Source organism: Lepisosteus platostomus, chromosome 11 (genome assembly GCF_059453375.1).
Source record: "Lepisosteus platostomus isolate fLepPlt1 chromosome 11, fLepPlt1.hap1, whole genome shotgun sequence".
NCBI lineage: Eukaryota > Metazoa > Chordata > Actinopteri > Semionotiformes > Lepisosteidae > Lepisosteus > Lepisosteus platostomus.
Genome location: NC_142621.1, coordinates 46,105,299 through 46,127,485, shown reverse-complemented (window position 1 = coordinate 46,127,485; position 22,187 = coordinate 46,105,299). Strand labels below are relative to the sequence as shown.

General features: G+C 46.0%; 1 protein-coding gene across 1 annotated transcript in view; it reads right to left on the bottom strand.

The window, feature by feature from the left end:
* tnrc6c1 (trinucleotide repeat containing adaptor 6C1) overlaps nucleotides 1–22,187 on the bottom strand; it is a 68,508-nt gene that overhangs the window by 38,156 nt on the left and 8,165 nt on the right. The window contains exons 2-4 of the mRNA XM_088600046.1: nucleotides 14,705–14,807; nucleotides 13,247–13,268; nucleotides 430–756 (exon numbers count right to left, since the gene is read on the bottom strand). Coding sequence (XP_088456172.1) covers nucleotides 430–756; nucleotides 13,247–13,268; nucleotides 14,705–14,767 — 412 coding nt within the window. The 5' untranslated portion in view covers nucleotides 14,768–14,807. The remainder of the gene's footprint in view (nucleotides 1–429; nucleotides 757–13,246; nucleotides 13,269–14,704; nucleotides 14,808–22,187) is intronic.

Here is a 22,187-nt window from a genome sequence, read left to right as displayed (position 1 = left end):
ACTGGGATCTTCATCGGTAACTCTCAATTTTAACTTGAGAAGTCAGACAGTCAAGACTTTCAGGCACTTGTAAAAAGGGGACAACATGCTTTTTTGGGGGGACAGGAACTCTGAGGTAGGAAACACTGTGTCAGAGGGCAGCAGGTGAGGGACTGAATACAGATGCATCTCAAAGTGATTGCACTGATGCATCTGAACACCTCCCCAGGAAGAGCCAGTGTTCAACAACCTCAGAGGCTAATAAGAGCAGTCGAGCTCTGAAACGATCATGCTTACGGAATCAGGTACAGTACTGACACCCTCAACCACAGCGCCGAGCCGCGAGGACGTCAGAAGGGAGAGTCGAACCCGCGTCTCCAGAAGAGCCTGGGAGCCCCACCTGCCAGTGCCGTGGCGCACCCCAGCGCAGACGGGCGGGGAGCTGCTCACCTGCGTGCTGTTTGCCGGCGGTCTGCAGTGGCGAGTCGGCCCCCGGCGGGCCCGTGCCGAGGGGGAGGGTCCCCGCGGGCAGCGGCTGTCCCCGCTTTAGTAGCTGCTTGTGCTCGTGCTGGCGGAAACGGGGGGGCACCTCGCGGGGAGGGTAGCGCAGGGCGGCCGGCTGCTGCTGCTGCTGCTGCTGCTGCTGCTGCTGCTGCTGCTGGACACTGGGAGGAGCTCTCTTGCCATTGCCACTGGTGCTCACCGCGGGCACGGACGGAGTCGCGCTGGGGTTGGCAGGGTGGGGGGCGCTGGAGCTGGGCTTGGCAGATTCTGGCACTGGAAAGGAGACACGACCCAGAAAACGCAGTTTAGCGTCCAGTTTCCCTGCTCCCCCCTGGAAGCACACCAGACAGGACACACAAGGGCTTCAACATTTAACAGCAGCTTCCTGAAAATGATTTAAGAGCATGAGAGTAGTTACAAAGGAGAGACGGCTATTCAGCCCAAGTTGCTGTTTGGCAATTAGTAGTTAATTAATCCATAGATCTCACCCAGCAGTTTCATGAAAGAACTCGGGAAGCAGCATGCCTAGGTAGCTTGTTTAATGCTCCCACAAATAGGAGCTACTGTGAACTTTTTAAAAGTCATTTGTGGGTCTATAACCTGCACTCTGTTGAGCAATTCGGTTTAAGACACTGGGCTTTAAAAAGCTGTGCTTTCATGTTGCATTCAAAACCTATCCTCATGCAGTGAAACGCATTGAGACTGTTTTTCAGTAGATGAGGGAAGGCATGGTGTTATTTAACCTGTGGCTTAACACAAAGCCGTGCCATGAAGAGAGGAAGACCATTCTTTCAGCAAGAGAACAAAAGGCATATTGCGATTTATCTGCAATACAAGATTGTGGGTTACAAACTGCTGCGGCAGCCTTTACCTCCTATCTTTCTCCGTCTGGCATTGTTAAATTCATCAACATGTACCAATCCCTTTGCCAAAACAGGTAATTCATAGGCTGTGCAGAGCTGGACCCCCCAAATACTGACAAGTGAGAGCGTGCTTACGCTACGAATGTGTGATCTCTGTCAGAGTTCTGCACTGGAAACGAGCTCGTCTCCGAGAGGAAGAGAAAATTTAAAAAGACCCCATCTGAGGCAGAACTAACAGCTTCGTTTCCCCCTCCCGCCCCCCTTTAAAGACTGAGCAACCCAGACTTTCATCTCCGTCGCCTTGGGGCTACAGCAGGCTGACAGCGAGAGGCGTCAAGGAAAGACTTGTTTCAAAGGGCCAAGGCCGCCTCCTCAGACAGCTGCCGAGATGCTCCCTCTATTCCAGAGCCACCTTGACAATGTAGCACAGCTAAAAACAAAACGACCCAAAAGGGGTAAAAAAAAAGAATTATGAGAATCGTCTCCTTCTCTCCATTTTTTCTGGGATCTCCCAGTCATGGCCCGGCTCGTATTGGTCTTTAATTCACTCCTACAGCGACTGTGGTAAACACAGCTAGAGAAGCTGAAGGAATCTCGAATGGGTATCTGTCCATGCACAGATGGCATACAATGGATGAGAGACCCTCAGGACCCAAATGAAACGGCCTATGGGTCCAAGACAGTGCCCAGCAAAACCAGGTAGGGGGCAAGGCAGCCACACAGAAAAGTTTAACACTCTACCTTCAACGCTAAATGTGGTAAAATTATAAGACGAAGCAGGGTAATGCAAAGTTCCAGTTTTACACTATATTTATCTTGGTAAACCTTTCCTTTGACAGTCCATGAAAAGGTTACTTCAAAAGAAAAAACATGGGTTTAAATCCAGGTTTATATATATGTAGATATAAAACCGATATAAAGCTTTGTCAAAGCACCCACTTCACCAAAGGATAGATGAAGCAGGTATTAACACTCAATTTTACAAGCATTTTTAATACAGATTATAATGAATCATCATCAGGGGAAGAGGCCTAAATATTCTTGAACAAGTTCCAGCAGGGGAATTGAGTTTTAAATCTTCTATCAAAAGTACTCAACTGTCAACAGACTGGTATAGGGGAAAAGCATCTGATCTGATGAAACTGCCACCTGTCATGCCCTTCAAAGGTCTTGTGACCCCAGTACAGTGCTACTGATCCATCTAAACAGCTTATTCCTTAAAGACACACACACACAATTACAAGGTGACTATTTAGTGCTCTGGCGGTCTTTCAGCTCAGCCACCAGGATTAAAGCAATAAATCTCCACCCACCCAGTTCTGGAAGCTGCCAAAACCTCTCTCACACACTACTTTGAAAAGGAGACACCCAGCTAGTGAATTAGAGACCTTGGCACCCTGCACGGTGCACACAGACACACAACCCCCACCATGCCAGGCCTGCTCCCCGCTGCAGAGGAGTGATTAACAGACTGCGTCCTCCGTGCAGCTTCAGCGCAAGCTACAGCGCGTGACGCCAGCCCCTGATTGATACCAGGCCTGCCCGCGCCTCGCTCAAGAACAGGGAAAGGAGCCTGCACTCTCTCTTTTCCCCCTCCCCGCCACCCCCCACCCCACCTCATCTACTTCAAACACCTCATTGTTCAGTGCTGTTATGAATATATTACAGGAAGCAGATGGACCCCACAACTCTGTGCTATGCTCTCACAATCCATGACATGATTTATTCGTCCGTCTTTTTCTTTACGGTTCAAATCTTTGCACTGAAGCCGACGAATTAAATCCCAGCTCTGACATAAATCCTTTTGGAAGCCTTAAAGGAAGCAGTTGGAGCAGATCTGGGGGTGGGGTTCGGAGATGTGGAAGCAGGGGTACCAGAAGCACAGACCCGCGATCCGTCCTCCTCTTCCCAGCCATCCAGGGCTGCCTCAGCCCATTACTCTAATCTTCACAATCTTACTGAGCCATTCTTCACACGGCAATTATTTTTCAACATTTCTTCTTTCAGCTGCTTACATTATATTACCACTGACAGAGTAATTATCATTGGTGCTATTAAAAAAATGTATCTGCACCAGACAAAAATGCAGAATTGTGATTTGCATCATATGAATACTCTGTCATGCAAGCTATTTGATGAAAACACACAAAACAAACTAACAAAAATAATAAAACTCAGTTACATTTGAAAACCTACATGAGACTAGGCTAGGCTTGTCAATGTCACTGCATTACAAAGCTCAGTCAGAAAGAGATCACAAGCATTCATGCAGCTGGTCGTGAAGGTCAAATCTCGGTCATCAATACTGTAATTATTTCACTCCATGTTTTTGGATGAAAAATGTTCAGATAATTTCATGTCTGTCTTTTTTTGAAGCCTTTGCAGAGTGGAGAGAATGGGATGAAAAATGAATGAGCTAATCACCTATTGATCAGATACCATCAGTCCTCTAAGTGCCAAAGGGATTGTCTGCACACGTGGGAAAATCGGTTCTGACAGCCTAGACTACAATACTATGACCTATATATACATAAATGCAGCTAGTTAAGTTCAGCACAGGTACTGAAGAAAAAAGGTGAAGAAGTCAAGATGCTGGATTCACAGTATCTCATGAAAAACTTCTGACAAAGTACTGTATGTTGTTAGAAATTATAGTGAACCCATCTGAGACTCTCACTCACACCTGGCAGAGGGGCTATGATGTTAAGAGCAGCACAGGAGACAGAAAGAATAGAAAACCAAATACTCTTTTAGGAAAACCAAAGGAATTCAACCGAAGTTGAAAAGCGGCAATTAAATAATTTATCACAGCACACCTATAGTAAATTCCATTAAACTAAGTGAAGCACTCCAAGATCACCTATGAACTTGTAATTACATCTTCCAGAGATGAATAGTTAATTAAACAGGAATGCAATGAATATAAATCCTACACACAAAGAGCCACTCTCAGGGTTCCTTACTGTACTATTAGAAGGCAGACGTAACCTTTACTAAGGAATTCATAAGCATTTGAAAAAGTATTTCTTTGCACCGAAAACGCTTATTGTTGGAGGCACCATCACGGTCACAGACTGTGAGCTTAGGTCTCTCAGAAAAAGCAAGCAATGTCCTCCGTGCTCACAATCAACACTGCTATTGCTTTAGTACTTCACTGAAAACAGCGAAAACAGTCTTTTGTCCCAGTTGGGTCCAAAATGAACGACACTGATATTAGACCACAAACGAAACGTAAATATCAGAGAAGAACTGGCATCCCATCCAGGGCTAGGGATAGGCAGCAGCTCCCCCGTGACCCTGAATTGTTAGAATATGGATGGATGGATATTAGAGAAGACAGTTTAAAAGGAATACATGTGCCGCACCACCAGGACTGCCAAGTGGTAAGGCAGTGGGGGCGTCGTATCCCCCAAAACCGCTGCTGACCAGGACAGAGAGCTTCTTCCCGACCGCGGGGCGTGGTGCAGATCCACACACTCCGTGGGGCGCAGACTGCTCTCCTTGCAGCCCCCAAACACCCCGCCAACTTAGGTTCGCTCTGCTTGCGCTGCTGTTGTTTCCATGAAGAACGGCTTCTGTCTGCGAGGCGAGCAGAGCCCATCTGTCAGCGTGTTTGCAGAGCCGGGGCCTAAGCAACACTGGGTGACGCCAAGAGCTGCTGTTTGTTATGTAGGCTGAGGCTGCTCTCCCAATACCAGGCTGTTGCCATGGAGATGCTGGCTGCATGATGCACCTCTGTGACCCCCCCACCCCCTCTCCCCTTGCCCATGAGGGAAGTGCCCTCTCCCTCCTCTAGGGGCAGGCTTTCCCCCCTCACAGCCCGAGGAGCCACTTCTCTTGGGGGCCAAACAGAAAATGAAAGAACTGCGCATGCCCATCCTTTTTTAGGTCAGCAACTCTAAACTGGCAAAACGATTCACTTTGTCTTCCTTTGCAAGTTATGAAAAGCCTCTGCAGAACAAAACTCCTCTGAGTTCCGCCCCCCCTTTAGACTCTTAGGTCAGGCATACCAGCCTCGTGTTTTCAAATCCAGGAACCGAATTTATGCCATTTATCACTCATTGAACAGCAAGGTAAAGATGCTCCCAGCTTTCCATCATACCCAAATCTCGATCAATGAAATCATTGTTTTTTAAACGTTTGACAAGTAACTTGACCCAGGTGGGAAGCAGATCGATGTAAACCTTGGCCATCAACGCCGCTTTTCAAGTTAATTATAAGCCAATGTTAACTTTTCCTCCAGTCAATATCAACGCTAGTAATGGAAAATTTTGAAAAATTAAGCAAGAATATTCTGTCAGCACTATTTTTGAGCTCTGAATTTGAGATTTAGAGTCTTTATAACCAATTAAGAAACATTAGTTCCAATTGATCTTGTGATATTACTATGCTCAGGATGTCAATGTAGAATAAATAAGCAGGAAGTCAAAATCCACATTAGATCTGACAGTTTTATTTAAAACATTACAAAACACTGCATTTGCTCAAGAATATGTGGAGAAATACCCACATGCATTTATTCCAGATGATAAAAAACGCATTCTCTAGAGGCTACTAACTTGGTTTTCAAATTAGCAGCAGAACAACTTCTCACAGAGGAAGACACGCTCCCCATTCTCAGAGCCTTAAATCTGAAAGGACTTTGCATCAGACGCTTCTTTGTAATCATGAATCAAATCAAAATCGCCTCCCTGTCCATTTCTGACACACGCTGCTCTTGACTGTCCAGCAGCAGAGCTGGGACTGAAGCATCACCGCCTCCCCCTCCATCCTCAGCACCGCAGTGACGCCACTGCCTTTCTGCTGGTTTGACGTTTATTTATTTTCTTAAAAGGCAAGCTTTCCATTTTCCCTTTTTAATTGACTAGCCACCTAAATTTTATCCAAGCTTATGAACACGTTTTACTTGCAAGCCTTCGAGTGGCGGGACACATCCATAAGCATCGCCTCGGAAGAAAAACGACTGGCTCTCATCAAAGAGAAACAAAAAGCCACACGTGTGCCCCACTGCCTTCATGCAGTAGTTTGATGGAATTCCAGATGCTGGTTGGAATTTAAATGAAGTCCATAGTCCAGCGCTGACAATGAAGACATTGCCGAACACCAGCGCTGCAGAAGCTGCTTGACTTGGTGCAGCACTGTCTGAAACAAGGCATTTCAGAGGTTTAAGCTCAAAGGAAATTCCTATGACAGCACACAGATTATGGAGATTAATTAGAGATACTTAAATAAGATGCAGTAGTTAAAAGGCACGACTCTCGGAGGCACGTTTCTGCATTTCCAATCCTTGCTGACTCTGATCGAGGGCAGCAGCAAAATGCTTTGCAGAACCCTGGACCAGCTACAGCTCCAGCCTCCCGCCTTGGCACTGAAAGCCATTAACATTTCCACCAAATACTGCTACTTCCATTCACAAAGCTCCTTCAATCTTTCAATTGTTTTAAAGGAAGACCCCGCCAGATTGCAGTGAGGAACATGAACTTCCCTCTCTACTGGAAATGGTTCGTTATGGCTGTCCCATCTAAAGCCACTGTACCTAGAATAAGCACAGACTAAGGAAACACTGTGCAGTATTAATCTTTGCTACGTATGAATAAGATGGTTTAGTGATCTTAGAAATGAAGAGTGGGAAAGATATGAATGAACGCGTGCAACGAATAAGGAGCACATTGTAATTTTTTCTCTCTAAAGGGGAATTCCTGAGTGTGGAGCTCAGAAGATGAACGCTGCACAAGATTCAAAGTCATGGTGGCTTCTTTCCCCCTTTCCCCTTTAAACAAATGACAGCACCTGCCACACAGGCGATGTAACACAAACGGCACTTTCTCAGCAAACTCACCAGCACACAGGTTAGACAAACATGCAGTGACAGGTTCAGACCTTTGATGACATTTTACCAGCATCACCGGAATACAAAATGACATGAATTGGCAGCTCGTGTGAAACTGCAGCAGATCCCCCAGTTAAGGCTCTCTCGTGAGACCCCGTTTCAAGAGATATCTGTCGATGTCAAACATTCCTGCCCAGCTGGGCCCCCGACGTTCACTGCATCCAAAGGCCGGGAGCAGGAATAGGAGGACAGTGCTGCCCCTGTGTACTGAACTGAGGGGTTGATTCAGCCACATTTAAGCATCCTTGAAAATGAACAGGTTTTCCCAGATATATCTTATCTAGCACGGCACAGTGGGCTACGCCAGTCTTCTAGGGCCAAAATGTCTTCACTGGGATTTTAAGTACTTAATTAGGCTATTTATCAGGAAAAGACAGATCCTAATTGCTGATTAACAAGTATCTGTAATATATACAGGCCCTTGAGGAATGGGGGTTCCCTGTTTTACACCAAAAGGGTTCTCATACCATAAGAGAAAATCAAAGATACTCAGTGCCTCCAGTTGGTGCTGACATTCCATGGAGGCCATGCATCTTCCTGTAATCATTCTGCAACACCACTGTGCAGGCAGATCACACAAGGTGACCAATACATTAGCAAGCCACTCAAGAGAAAAGACTGCGAGAGGCAGCTCGCACCCAGGAGGCCAAAAACGCTGGTCCTAGGTCCCAGGCAACCTTAATCCATCAATGAATCAATCATCAATCCATTTATGCCAGCAGCCATATCACCCTGCAACTCACAACTGGCAACCCACTGAAGCTAAGCAGGTGTGAGCCTGGTCAGTACCTGGATGGGAGACCTCCTGGGAAAAACTAAGGTTGCTGCTGGAAGAGGCGTTAGGGGGGCCAGCAGGGGGCGCTCACCCTGCGGCTCATGTGGGTCCTAATGCCCCAGTGTAGTGACGGGGACACTATACTGTAAACAGGCGCCGTCCTTCGGATGAGACGTAAAACCGAGGTCCTGACTCTCTGTGGTCATTAAAAATCCCAGGGTGTTTCTCGAAAAGAGTAGGGGTGTAACCCCGGCATCCTGGCCAAATTTCCCCATCGGCTGTTATCAATCATGGCCTCCTAACAATCCCCCTCTGTGAATTGGCTTCATTACTCTGCTCTCCTCCCCACTGATAGCTGATGTGTGGTGAGCGTTCTGGCGCACTATGGCTGCCGTCGCATCATCCAGGTGGATGCTGCACATTGGTGGTGGCGGAGGGGAGTCCCCATTACCTGTAAAGCGCTTTGAGTGGAGTGTCCAGAAAAAGCGCTATATAAGTGTAAGCAATTATTATTAATTATTAATGAAGCACTCATCTCCTGTGCCAACCTGTGCCAGGAAAACACGTGGGTCTCAGAGACTCTGGGTATCGATTAATGCCAATTAATTATCTTCATGTGCTGCAAGCTTATCACATATTTCCTCATTTCTCAAAGCAAAACAAGAAAAGATTTACTTAATGCATCAAATGCAAATTATCCTCTCCTTGCAGTCGCTGGCTCAATCTTTTTTTTATGTAAAAGCTTTTAAACCTTTACACATAATGCATTCAAAAAGAATGCAAAGTGATTTTGTTCTTTCTAGAACAGGTTAGCTATAGCTTAAGGAGGTAATGACTCTCATGAGCAAAGCTGTAGCAATACCAGAAGCAATAAGGAAAATTAAAATTTGGGACCCTTCTTACCAATCAGTGCATGCAATTTCCACACTTAAAAAAGAGCATAATTACTGCTCTCGCTAATCAATCTGCAACACATAACTCACCCTTTATACAATATTAATTTATAGTGAATTTATAAATGTTATTAAGAACTTAGCAAAGTAAATTGAATTTTAATTAGATTGCAATTCATGAAATCCGACAAAGTGTTGATGTAATTAATTGAATGTGAAATTGCTAATTAAGCCAATATGAAATTACAATGTGCTTGCTATGGGACAATCCTGTTATCTGTCATGACACTATGTAAACATGTTGCACTTTACGTATGCTAAACCATGTTGTCAGGGTAAAACCAAGTGCAAAAGGGAAAAGGGCATAAAATGTTTAAACAAATTTCCTCCTTTATTCCCTAAAAGAGCATGACTGAGAAATGTCTTTTATAAAGTCACCAATATACATTAGAAAGGCAGAAACCACATTTAAGCATCCTTGAATCCTTGAACATGTCAGCTTCCATTCCCATAGAAGGGTATCTGTTTTCATTTTGGTTGGTTTTTTAAATTCTATTTCTTTGCAACCTATACCCATGGCAGAGCTGAATCAGCCAATCACACAATGTACTTCCAAACAGTGCATAAGAAGGCCTTACAGAGAATGTTGCATGAACACAAGTCTACAATTTGTGGTCAAGAGTTGACATTATGCCGCAGCATCAGCATGCAAGATGCAAAGGCGCAAGTAGGGGTCAATTTCACACTGCAGGGTAACAAGAAAGATGACTATTTTGGCTGTGGACCCTTCCTCAGTTTGTGGTCTAACTTCAAGGGAAGTTGCCTCCGTACAAGAGAACCTTTATTCAAGCAGTGTAAAGACAGAGTACGGCTAACACACGGAGACCCCTGTGGATCCACGAACAGCACTGTGCTCCAGTTGTCCAGTACAGGAACTGGCGCTTCATTCTCCAGAGCCAGCAGCTCACTGCAGTCAGCGTCTTCCGAGGGAGTCGGTTTAACATCGCCACGCCTATGTTTTCTCCACTGCATTCCAAGGAGATCGCCGCCACGGCACTGTTTTAGAGTAAGCGGACTCTCCCTCTCTCCAGAATTCCCAACTGATAGATCCCAGACCCCTTGCCCCAAGTTAATGGATGCTCCAGCTCTCAGCTGGCAAACGAGTTCCTTCTTCACACAGCCGTCTGGAAATTGCTGTATGTCGCGGCCCTGTAATGTGGAAAGCAGCTGGCTGGACCCAAGGCCGCTTCAGCGCATGCAAATCGGGGGCACAGGAGTTAATTCAACAGCACCCGAGTCTATCTCATTTTCATACATATAAATATTCGGGGAGGCGAGATCGATTACTGCAATCAAATTGAAATGCCGAGAGGTGTTGCAGCCAGGAGGAAAACAAAGGGCACAGGAACACGAGGAGACGGCCTCGCTCTGGAGCGCCAGAATCACAGCACGAGAATCACATTTCCAACAGGCTATGGACATCCTGACCCTAGTGCAAAAACACAAACCCCAGGAAATACATTCCCGGGTGCTGTACAGGCCAAAGATAATTGCTCTGAGACTCTCCCCTAAATAAACAGTAACATAGAAGCCGAAGCTGTGGGTTGGAACGCAAGGTTCTAAAATGGAAATGAGACAGGCAGGGGTGGGAGGGGCAAGGGGTAAATGCAAGACTGAAGCCGTTTAAAAAAACGGTTTACTGCCTCTATACAAGGTCACTGTGAGTCAGAGTAAACACTTCAGCGCAGATTCACACGTCCCGCTTTTGGCCACTGAGAGAGCAACACAGTCGCCCCAGCAGGACAGCACATTTCGCAGCCACTGAACAGCTCCGCTGCGGCATGAGAGCCGACTGTGGACTTCAGCTACTTTGGCAAAAGGCTGACTGTCCTTTTGATTCCAGTAAACAGGCCGCTCAGCAAGCCAGGCGCGATCTCAAGCTGCGCCGTAGTAGCGCGACGTGGCGCCGTGGCCGAACACGGCGGCCCGCGGCGCGCAGGAAGCCAGGCCGCAGCTCGGCTCGGCCCGCACAGGGTTAACGGCACAGCAGCTGCTCCGCATCTGCACGGAGACGCACAGCGGACAGCGCTCGGCCGCGCCAGGAGAGGAGAATGTGTGCTTTCCTCCTCGTTCTAGCTGCTCTGGGCACTACTTCATGGTGTGTGCCTGCGCGTGAGGCACTCGGGGGGCAGCTGGGAATGACGCCATCGGGAGTTTGTTTTGTCGGTACTCTGAAGAGTCTTCAGAGGCCCCCCGAGCTACAGTACACACTGCCGCAGTCAACAGTGCATTTAATCAGACTGGAAGCCTAGGCATCCTCTCCAGCATGCTCTTGCACCCCTCTCTCTTTCTTCTCCTCCTCCTCCTCCTCCTCGGGTCTCTTTCTCTCCTCCCTCTCTCCCCTATCTTGCCTGGTTCGATTCAACACTTCCCTGGACTCCTGGTCCCGGGTTCATTTTCATCACTAACCTGCTTCTTCCTTCACAGTTATGTCTCTCCACCTCCTCCCCTGTCTCTCCCTGCTAAGGGCCTCCTCAGAGCAGCAGTCTCAAGCCTGGAATGCCGTCTTAAACTCCGTTCCCCCCCCGAGCCAAGACAGCGCACTCTCTCCAGGACTTTTCCCTTCAGAAAACCAGAATATTCACAAAACCGGAATTCCAGTGGACGCAAAACTAAGAAAATATGAACTAACAAACAATGAAAAATAACATATGGAAGCCAGATATTTCAGATGAAATCAAGAGATACCAGTCTGAATTCTTGTACCGATGAAAGTTTACAAACTGCAGCTGATTTACAGTATTGAAGTCCACAACACTCTGATTACGCGATTAAATCTACAAAGAAATGTAAGTAAAAATATCCATAAACACTGTTCTGCAGTGACTGAGGGTGGGAAGAGACTGATATTCTGGACCTTTTATTAAAATGCCTCCATGTTCAGAAATAACATCACACAAAGAGAAAGGGAGGGACTTCACTTCTGCTGAAGGAGGGTCTTAGCTTTATCCACTGCTACTTCACAACAACTTCTATTTACGAGAGTGCTTTCTCATCACGACTAAGGACCTGAGAGCACTTCAGCACAATGTCCCAGCTGAACCTGCCATGCACTGAAGAGCTGGACCACCTCTACGCTGAAAAGCTGCTATTTGCCAGCTTCAATCTTAAGTATCTCGTTTCTTTTCCTGACCACTGACTGCCGAAACACAGGAACCCAAACGGAGAAATGACCACTGGAGTGCCATCAGCAGATGCTCTAATGAGATTTACATCAGCTGGGCTTTGACAAGACGTAAACCCAGACCCCATCTGCTTTCCTGACAGCACCAGTAAAGACCTACCCAGTTCCCTTCTGGAGGAGATTAACAGATCTCCAACGGAAAACTCTCCCATTAAAAGCTTTACTTCTCTACCCGGCTGCTGTCTGCGCAGTGCCGCCATCACACTGCCTCCCCCACCTTAACGTGAGATTAGAACACATGACAAGCAGACAAGTATTTACTCGGGTGCTTTCAAAACTCATGTGCCTTGCTCGGAAAAACGCCTTCCACTTGATTAAAAACATCGTTCCTTTCAAACAGTGACAAAGCAGGCCAAACAAAATCACCAGGTCATGCAGTCACCAGGACTCACAACCCCGGCACAACTCAGCTTTTCAAAGCTGATTCCACCACAGTTTTAAAAACCCACCTCAATGGATGCAGTCAGAAAGCTTTACAAAACATTACACCAAAAAATAGCTAACCTGTGTTTGGACCTAGAATGGAGGACCATACCAGCTGAGCAAAGTTAAAGTACAATGGAAAAAGAAATGAGGCAATGCCACAGATCAGTCCTCTGCTTCTGTGAGAGGCCCTTGCCGGAGGGGCACACAGGGCAATAGAGACAGCTGGCAGGAAGTGATGTCATACTCCCGGCAGGAAGTGATGTCATACACGGCTAGACAGTCCACATTAGCAGGAGGTAAAGAGGCTTGTTTTGGAGCGGGAGCCATTCCAAAACGCAGCCAGGCCTTCTCGTCATCCGGCCAGCCACAACAAAAACCAGACTGGAACTGTGCTGAGCCCAATTCAAATCAGCTTGTTTACACTGAATCAAAGCATATGCTAATCAAATCAGTTCCAATATTAATAATCAAATAAGCGTCGCATCAATCTACACCGCAATACAGAATTGTCCCTAGACAAAAAACAGAAAGACACCGTTACTTACCATACTGAACGTCTTTACAAGGAGAGGAATCAATAAATGGGATGTCTATTTTACCTCTATTTTTTTAATTGACATTTAATATGGGAAACCACGGATAAAATCATGTACGGGCATTTTCAGCACTCACCTTTGGTTTTCTGTTCAGCAGCCTGAAAGGAAAAAACAGAAATGAAATGAACAGCTGAAACGGTTAAATTTATTATTGAAAACATTATAATGTTCAAGTTATCCTTTGGAACACGTTCAATAGCAACAAGGCAAGGTGACACAAACAACACACAGGACCAAACACTAAGAAAAAACGCTGTCACCCCTAACTGTATGATACTCTACACAGACCTGAAAGGCACAAGATCCTCTGACTGTTTTAATAGATCAAACCATGTCGCTAAAGAGCGGATCACCATTATCACTTACCTCAACAATGAAAAGCTAGATGCCTGTGAATGTCTCACATTCAGAATGACAATTGCCTAAGAATTCATACAGCAGCACTAAACTACAGTTCAAAACCAACTCTGGGTGGCATTCTGGGCCTTGTAATATTAACAGTGTGTACAGCCATCAGTTTAGAATTGATATTACAATTTGATTACTATGATATTGTTTTAGCTTGTTAGGAATTCAATCGGTAAATGTTATTCATATGTTATGTATGTAAGAGTATTCAGGGAGGGAACATGCATGCTATCTCTGAAACATTAACCTATTCACTGTTACAGCAATGACTGTAAATGGGATACAGTCATCTTAGAAATATCCTGGCTAACTTTATTTTGTAGTACTAGAGAAATTTCATAATCCAGCAATTATCCACTACTCTGGAACTCCCAGAGTTTTATTAGTTGAAGCTGCATACTAAAAAAAGCATAATAAAATACAAAATAGATAAATGCTTCAGTTTGTTTTTTTAAATATGGAGTGTACTCTCAAAGTATTTTGAGTACAAATAATAAATGGCTTTTGCAACACATTTTTGCTGTTCACAATTGGATGCATAAAACTGCGAGCTTTACAGATGGTAATTTACTGAATCATAAATCCAGACCAACCAAATTAAAACCAGGCTTGAGATCAAATAGTTCAGCTGGTGTAACTCATTCTCACTTTAAACTCTAAAAGAAAGGTAAATGGAGATAGTGGCACATTACACCACTTACCCACTAATCCGAGAATAATTAGAGACACAAGCCCAGAAGTGTGGAAGGCCAGTCACTCATTGAATAATTCCAGGGCTCTAAGCTAATCAGCCTGCAATAACCTCACCTGGACGACACTACGACTCTCTGCTACTCCATTAGGAGAAGGGAGCTTCTCAACATCAGACCAGGGCAGCCACAAGCCGAGCGGATGTGTGTGCGGTGCAAACACACAGAGCCAAGCATTTCAGCGGAGTGGAAGTGTTTTAAAAGCCACAGTTAATTAACAGAACAAATACCCACTCGGGCCCCGCAGAGCCCTATTTACAGGGGGTTCCTGTCCTGTTAACAACCTGAAACAAGCAGGCCTGCATCGCGTCAAAAACACCTGAGGTTCTTGCGCAAGGTCAGGTACACGCAAGCGGGGCAAAAAGAAATGAACCCACCTTTTTCTGAGCAGCGTCCCTCTTTTTCTTTTCTTCTTGCCTTTTCTTTTTCTTTTCTTCCATCAAATGGTTCTCGTCTTGTGTCTCCTGCTTCTTCTCTCGGCTGCAAGCGAAGCAGACAGGTTTTGTTAGCCGAGAGGTCAGAGACTATGGGGGGGGCAAGCTTAGCAGATATAACACCTGCAAACTCCCTTCCATCTCAGTCTGCTGCCAGGCATCCATTGCTCACCTCAAGCCCTTCAATAAAAGAGCAGGGCCGATGTGAAAGCCAATAAAAGGGCAGCTCTCTTTTCAACATTGCCAAGAAGATGTAACAGCTTCCTCAATATAGAAAGACATTCCCCAGCTCCGTTTTACCAAACGCTGCTGGAACACGATCACGTTCACATTAACAGAACCCGGGGCACTGAGGACTAGGTTTCTAGCGATGACGGGTATCTCCGATTTCCCCGTGGTGGGTGGAGGGCCATTTCTGGACACTACAGAGCGGCTGGACATGAGGAAGGTGCGACTGCGGCGCAGCCTATAGCCAGCTGAAAGAGTAACGTCAACCCCCTCTGAAATCTAGACAGTGTCAATCCTGGCAGGGAGGGGCAGAGGGAAGCACACACGTTTCCTGTGGCGGAGGAGCCTGGCTGTCAGAGCAGCACAATTACCCGCTGTCTAGGGGTGAAGTGGTGGGCGCTTCGAGCCCCTGAGTGCTCAAGATCAAATCCCAGCAGGGACTTCACCCGGTCCACGACACGCTAGCAGGTGTTCCCTGGGCCAGTTAGCAATCACTGCAGCACATGATCCTCACTTGAAGGAAAACAGACACTGCAGGAAGGCTAACAACACGAGACTGCTTCACTACCTCCGCATCATCACAGCTATGCGCCGATGTTTCATCGGCTACACCTCAGAGAGCTCCAAGCATACTGGGAAACGCGACCCCTTTGGTTTAAGAATCCATTAAAAAAATCCATAAACAATTATGCTCTTAACAGTTTCTCCCTTGCCTGGGGGTTAAGATTACACACAACAATTAAAAAAGAAAGTGCAATATAAAACTATTTATAATAATAGTCTCTGCTAGCATACCCATTAATTTCTTTATAGTTTATAAGCGACTATAACCCATCCCTAAAACGGAAGTATCACTAGAGAAATGCAAGTTCAAATTATATCCACAATTTTATTATTAATCTTACCCTCAGGTAAGTACAATGCAGATATTTACAGGGAGGTCACCACCTGAGTTCAGTAACACTTTATATGATCCAGCTCTACAAAACACCAAGATTTTCCCTGAGTCCCACGGAGGCCGACAGCAGGCAGAGATTAGCAAAGTGCGGGACTGGATTTAGGACTAAATTCCTGGAGCGCAGAACAAGAGAAAACAGCCTCTGAAACCCAGAGACTTCCAATCGTCAAATTTCCTGCACCTCCTTAAGATATTCAAATTGTTTAAACATACTCAGGTGACCACATGGCTCGGTCAGTAGCTCACTAAATACCAACAGTTAAAGCTGAATGAATCCATGAAATGAATCCATTATTTCACCTCTTCTTTCCAATAAATCAATACCTCAGTAACCGACTGCAGCAAAGCAAGAGGACTGGGAGAAGTACAGTATCCTACCCTGAAAGCTCTAGACCACAAGAATTGGCAAACACTGATTAAATGCAGGCACTGTACTCACAATTGCCATCGGGAAAATGTACATTGTCAAAATGATCCTACATTGGATGTTCAGAAATACAGGGCACATTCCAAGAGAACAATAACCTAAAGCATGCAGCATGGGATCCTTAGTGCCAACCACAGCTCCAATCAACACATCCCAACTGTAAAACAGACTATAATGCTCGACATCCCCTACATGACCTACAGCACTTAACGGCATTGCACATTTTTTACTGCCACTCCGATCCCAAGGCATTCAAGACTGGACTGGACTACAGCGTAGAGAGCAGCAACATCTTTCCATCCATCAGTTTCTCCAGAGCCACAAAGAACAGTCAGGCATACTACATCCCATTAAAAATCAGAAATCAAAGAAGCTGTCCACAGCACTTCTCTCCTCAAGAAAAAAAGGCACTTCTTCTGCCGAAAACCTGATCGGCGGCAGAAATAATTTCACAATTAAACCAGGAGAAGAAAAAAAGAACTGACAGACACAAAAGCCCAGCTAGCTGAAGAGTGTAAGCCTGCGTTTCTTTTTTTTTAAGAAAAGAAAGATGTTAAGTGGAGAGACCCAGCATTACGTGTGTGGAGGTGTGAGTGGGGAGCTGTGTCAGGACGCGTTGGCTGTGGAGGAACAATCAGTGGTCAGTTCTACACAGCAAAGCAGAAAGAGAGACGAAGGGAGTCTTCTTGAAGTGGCTCAGCATGCAAGTTCAGGCTTCATATCAACAGTTAATATCTCTGACCTCTTTTGTGAGGTATTCCGCTTACTGAGAGAAAATAAAGAGGGGTTACTTTCAGCAAAGTATTTCAAAGGCTTTCATGACACCCAACCAGCTGCTCAGTTAGGGTGTCACTGTTTCAGTTTCAGTCATTTCAATTCAAGGTGCTTTATTAGCATGACCGATGGGTACAATCAGTGTTGCCAAAGCAAATAAAATAATGAAATTCACATGAAACAAAACAAAAAATAAAATTAATATAAAATCTACAGACATTACAGACATTTACAACAATGACATATTATAAAATATTTACATATACTGTAGACAGAAGGAGCATTATTGGGAGACAGACTCACTGTTCCTCAGGCAGTGACAGGAGATCACATACTGGGCTGCCAGTTCAACTGAGTTCCCTCCTCCCTCTACCAGTAGGATTGGGACCCGTTGTGATTCTGGCAGGTGTGGGAACTCTGGGACTAGATTTCTGAGTTTAGGGAAGAATGTTTCTCTAATCCCAGAGTATCACTGAAAACCTAACAACAGACCAACCCTGGCTAGAAACACAGCAAACAACCCAATTAAAGTGTACAGATCCAAATGAATTTAAAATGCAATTTCTTCCCACAGAAGGGGAAAAACTCATTTTCCTTTCGTCTTAAAACCCAGCTGAAAAGAAAGAGACCGCAAACTCAATGAATGACTGATATTTTGATCACTCATCACCCTGTGCTCCGTTTGCCAGAGAGCTTTCCAGCTTTCCTGTTCAGTAAACCTGTCCGCACACCTCAGCCCCCCCCCTCACCCCCAGTGGCCTGGTGTTCAACACCCCACTGCAGGAAAAGCGCTCTATTGTTTGAGCTGGCCTATGAAGTGAGCCCCATGCCTGCCAAGCACAATGGGGCTCATTGTGCTCGTCCCCTGCTGTCTGAGGAGGCTCCACTATCCCCATGAAACACCCCCCTCTCCCGGCCGAGCCACACCCCCTCGCCCCCCACAGACAATAGGACCAGCTGACACAGCCACACGGGACGCAGAAGGATAATCGTGACAACGAGAGCCTGCATTCGGAAACTAGACTGGGGGGGGGCGTCGAGCCAGGCGTGGCACCGAGTCCCGTTTGTCGGGGGAGACGTCACTCAGGGTGACGGACGGCTCGTTCAGCATGCTAGTGTCCTCCGGGCTCCGGGACGAGGTATCCGGGCTGTCGACGTGCTGCTGGGAGCCCAGTCGCCCTGCCAGTTATTCACAGTCTCCTCGCAGCGAAGCCACAGTCCTGCTCCCCCCAAACGTTCGTGTGACCCTGGAATAGAACCCTGCCTCTTCCAGGCATTTACAGCAAGTCTGTCTGGATGCATTCCACTGAAGGCCAGGCTTCAGGGCTGAATAAATTGCACCCATGTGTTATGTAAAAGGCCCCCCCATGCATTCAAAAATCTTGAATTTCTTTAACTCTGTGCAAGCTAACATTTTCCAGTCAGTGTGCACAAATAAAACGGTTTGCTTTGCTTCTGTTCTAAGAGTTTTCAAAAATTCGACATCTATTGAATTAACACTTTAATACCAGTATGAGCAGATTCATAAAAAAGTCTATGCAGTCTCTAACTTGTACAATCGGCATTCCAAATATTTAGGTGCAATGCTATCGCCACAATTTTCCTTTATCTTCAGCCGGTAAAAAGGATCCAAAAATGGTATTCCGAGTGAAAACGCTACACCCACTTAGCAGAAGGAAATATCAAAGATAACAAAATGACTTTTGAATTTAGATAAAATATCTACCAGCAAGTACCATGTGGTACAGCTAATAAACGCAATGCAAAGTGAAGTGCTATAGTACGTCTCATCATCAAAGAAACTGATATTAAACTGCAGGATTGGCTCCTCTGCTCTCATTTTCTTGCTTTGTAATGGAATGGGCGAATGAGAATCTCAGTGATTACACTGAAGAGATCATCACACTGCTCAGAAGATAAATTACAGAAATTTATCTGCACACAGAGGACCAATTCAAAACTTCATCCATCATCTAAGCAGGGCCTAAAGAATGACACCACCAGGAATCCTGCACAGTGCTCTGCAGAATGAGCAGACAGCTCTGGTCGCTTCTTGACAACAGGCTCATCACCCTTCTCCTCAGCACTCAGCGGTTCTGTCTGACATTGCTTGCTTTTTCCACGCAGGCAAAAGCAAACTGCACCCACAAACCCGAACCTGAATGAAAACTTTCCCTCCTGGTGGAATTCTTTCACCCCAGAGCCAGCCAGGAGCAGACACGGTGCTCGCAGTCGACCGCAAATCAAGATAACACACAACAACAAAATGTTTTCGATTTTTTAATTGACAACTTTCACTAAACACTGACATAAAAGAATATTTCCTTCTTGTCAAAAATTGTCATTTTTCATTACTTTTGCTACCATGTAACCAAGAAACCAATAGAGTGAGGTACAGGCTGGCATTAAAGGGACTATGTTTAAAGAGGGAGAATGAAAACAAACTTGTTAGAAAAACTGGTTGCTGGGGTTCATTAAGTGGCACTGTATAAGCCAACTGGAACAGCATCACTTGCTCGTTAAGAGCAGTGAAAGAAACTGGTCTCATTCGTTTCTCACAGACCCAATGGTAAGTTCAAAGGCCGGGTCCATCTCTGTCTGGAGTGTGGATGAAAAGGTTCCTGCGGCAACAAAACTTGTTCCTTCCGTGTAAGAGGTGGCTTCCAGAAGGAAAAATATTTATACAGGTGAGGACAAACATTTCAGACGGCCCTAGTTTTGACACGTAGGTTAACTGCTTCTCGAACGTTTATGCCATAAGACACTAGGGAACTCACACTGATCATCTGCCCTGTTATAAAGCAGCACTTCTTCATGATGTGAGGAGAACACAGAGCAAACACAAAGGAAAGATTATTTACTGCTAGGCTCAATTTCTTTCCATTACACTGTGTGGTTACGTGCTTGCGGTTGCAGATGCGTTTGTTTTTTCTCAAGATACTGGGCGATTATCTTCTTTCACATCTCTTCTATCATGGCTGTTCTTTCTAATGATGAAAGACTCGGCACGGGCTCTGCCTCCCTCGCAGGTCTTCCAGGTCCGGAGTGCAGGCACAGGCAACCGTTACATACGAACGGTGAAGATTAAAAAGACCTTTGGGATTTAAGTAAGAACTGGACAGCCTGGAATGGGGTGGGGGAGGGGGGATGCAGCAGGGAATTTCTCTCTGCCTTTAGCTGCGCGGCAGAAAGCTCTTTCCGAAGGGAGTGAAAAGAAAAGTTGCAAATAATGGAAAAATGTTCCATTTCTTTATTTGTGGCAAGATAACGGCAGCCAGATCTTGAGCTTCTGCAGCGTCCAATCAAAACAAGGCCAGCGAGCACTCAAGGGCACGGAGGTCTACTGGTTTTTATTATCCAGTATTACTCAACAGGGCTCAGCTGAATAACATGAAGGCTACAGCAGCACACAGCTAGACCTGTAAGTGCCAGATGACCCACGAGGGGTCTTAACAAAACGGGTCTTAAGACGCCATCAGCTCACTTGGCAGCGATACTTCAACGTGAGCCGGGGGAACATACGTTGTTTGTTTGTTTGTTTGTTTGTTTTTTGGAGGTCAGCCGTCCCCCAGCCGCTGGAGTGGAAAAAAAAAGAAGAAAGTTTGCCCCCAAAACTATTTAAAAACACAGTAAGCCCGGGCTGACGGCACAACGCAGGAGCCCAGACGCGACCCGCTCGCCGGGGGGGGAGGCAGAAGGCAAGAAGAGCAGAGGAGCAGGGCAGGAAATGCAGAGGGGCGAACGTGAGCGGGGGGGGGGGCAGACGTCTGCTCAGGAAGAGCCCTTTCCATCTCCAGCCACCAGGCACGGGTCCGTGCTCCTGCGCGCCTCGGCCAGAAGAGAGACGCAGAGGGAGGGGGGGGAGAAGGAGAAACCGGAGGGAGGTGAGCGGAGCCCGACGCTCCGGGCGGAAGGCCAAGAATGTCGGCGCTGCAAGACAGAGGTGCGCGTTCCCACAGGGCCCTCCGGCTAGCACCAGCCGCAGGGCCGGGAGGAGACCTGCGGCCGGACACGGCGGCCACGGCCTCTCTCTCTCTCTCCTGCCTGCCTGCCTGCCTGCCGCGACTCTCGCTTGAGGAAGTCGCAGCTTTCCAAGCTTTCCCGAATGGGACTTAATCCGGCAATCCCGCGACCCGACGCTTGAACCCGGAACATCCGAGGAAAGACCAAACGGATCAAGAAAGCTTAAAAAAAAAACAGATGTCGCTGCAAAACAGAAGGGGGGGGGTTGGGGGGGGGGGGATGTGGAAATCCTGCATTACGGTCTCTAATTTGATGGTTCAGAAATACTTAACCCCCTTCTCCGTGTGATGTGGTTCGTTCTGGCAGATGTAAAACTGTACCCCCTCTGCTCTAACTATGATTTTACCACCTCATGACAAACTAATTTTTTTCAAATACTTCACTTTGAAAGTCTCAATAGCTCTAAAAACAGAACTCATGACTCATTTCTAAATCACCCAGCTAAGATTTTCATTTCCTCCAAGTGTAGCCCATGTATTCGTTAGCCTGCAAAAACAAAACACTTTCGCATATAGGTAGCAGATGTCTTTAACTTGGGTACAGTCATATCTGCACTACAGGATTTCTGTAGACACAACAGTTAAGATTATGCCAAGAATAAATAAGAAATTAGCAAACAATAAGGACTTCTGGAAGGGAAATGGAATGTTAATGTACTAGCATGTCTATAAAATCAATTTCCGTTGTGAAGAAAGTGTGAGGGTTTGACTACAGTATGTAGCCTCAAAATCATCCATCTGGTCACAAGTTTTCTTTCTTTGGAAAATGAGGTACAACTATCACGTAATGCCAGCTGCTTAGTAAGAACTGTATAAAACAAGTCAGTGCAAGAAAGGGAAATTACTCAATGAAAGGACAGATTTAAATGAAATTATATATAACCACAGAAACTGCCTTTACCACGGGGGAAAAGCACCACACTTAAAACACGACTGACCAAGAATCAGGTTTCTGAGTGGCAAATGTTTACCTCTTGGACCAAAATGCAGTGTTCATCCTGTACAACCCAGTCCAAC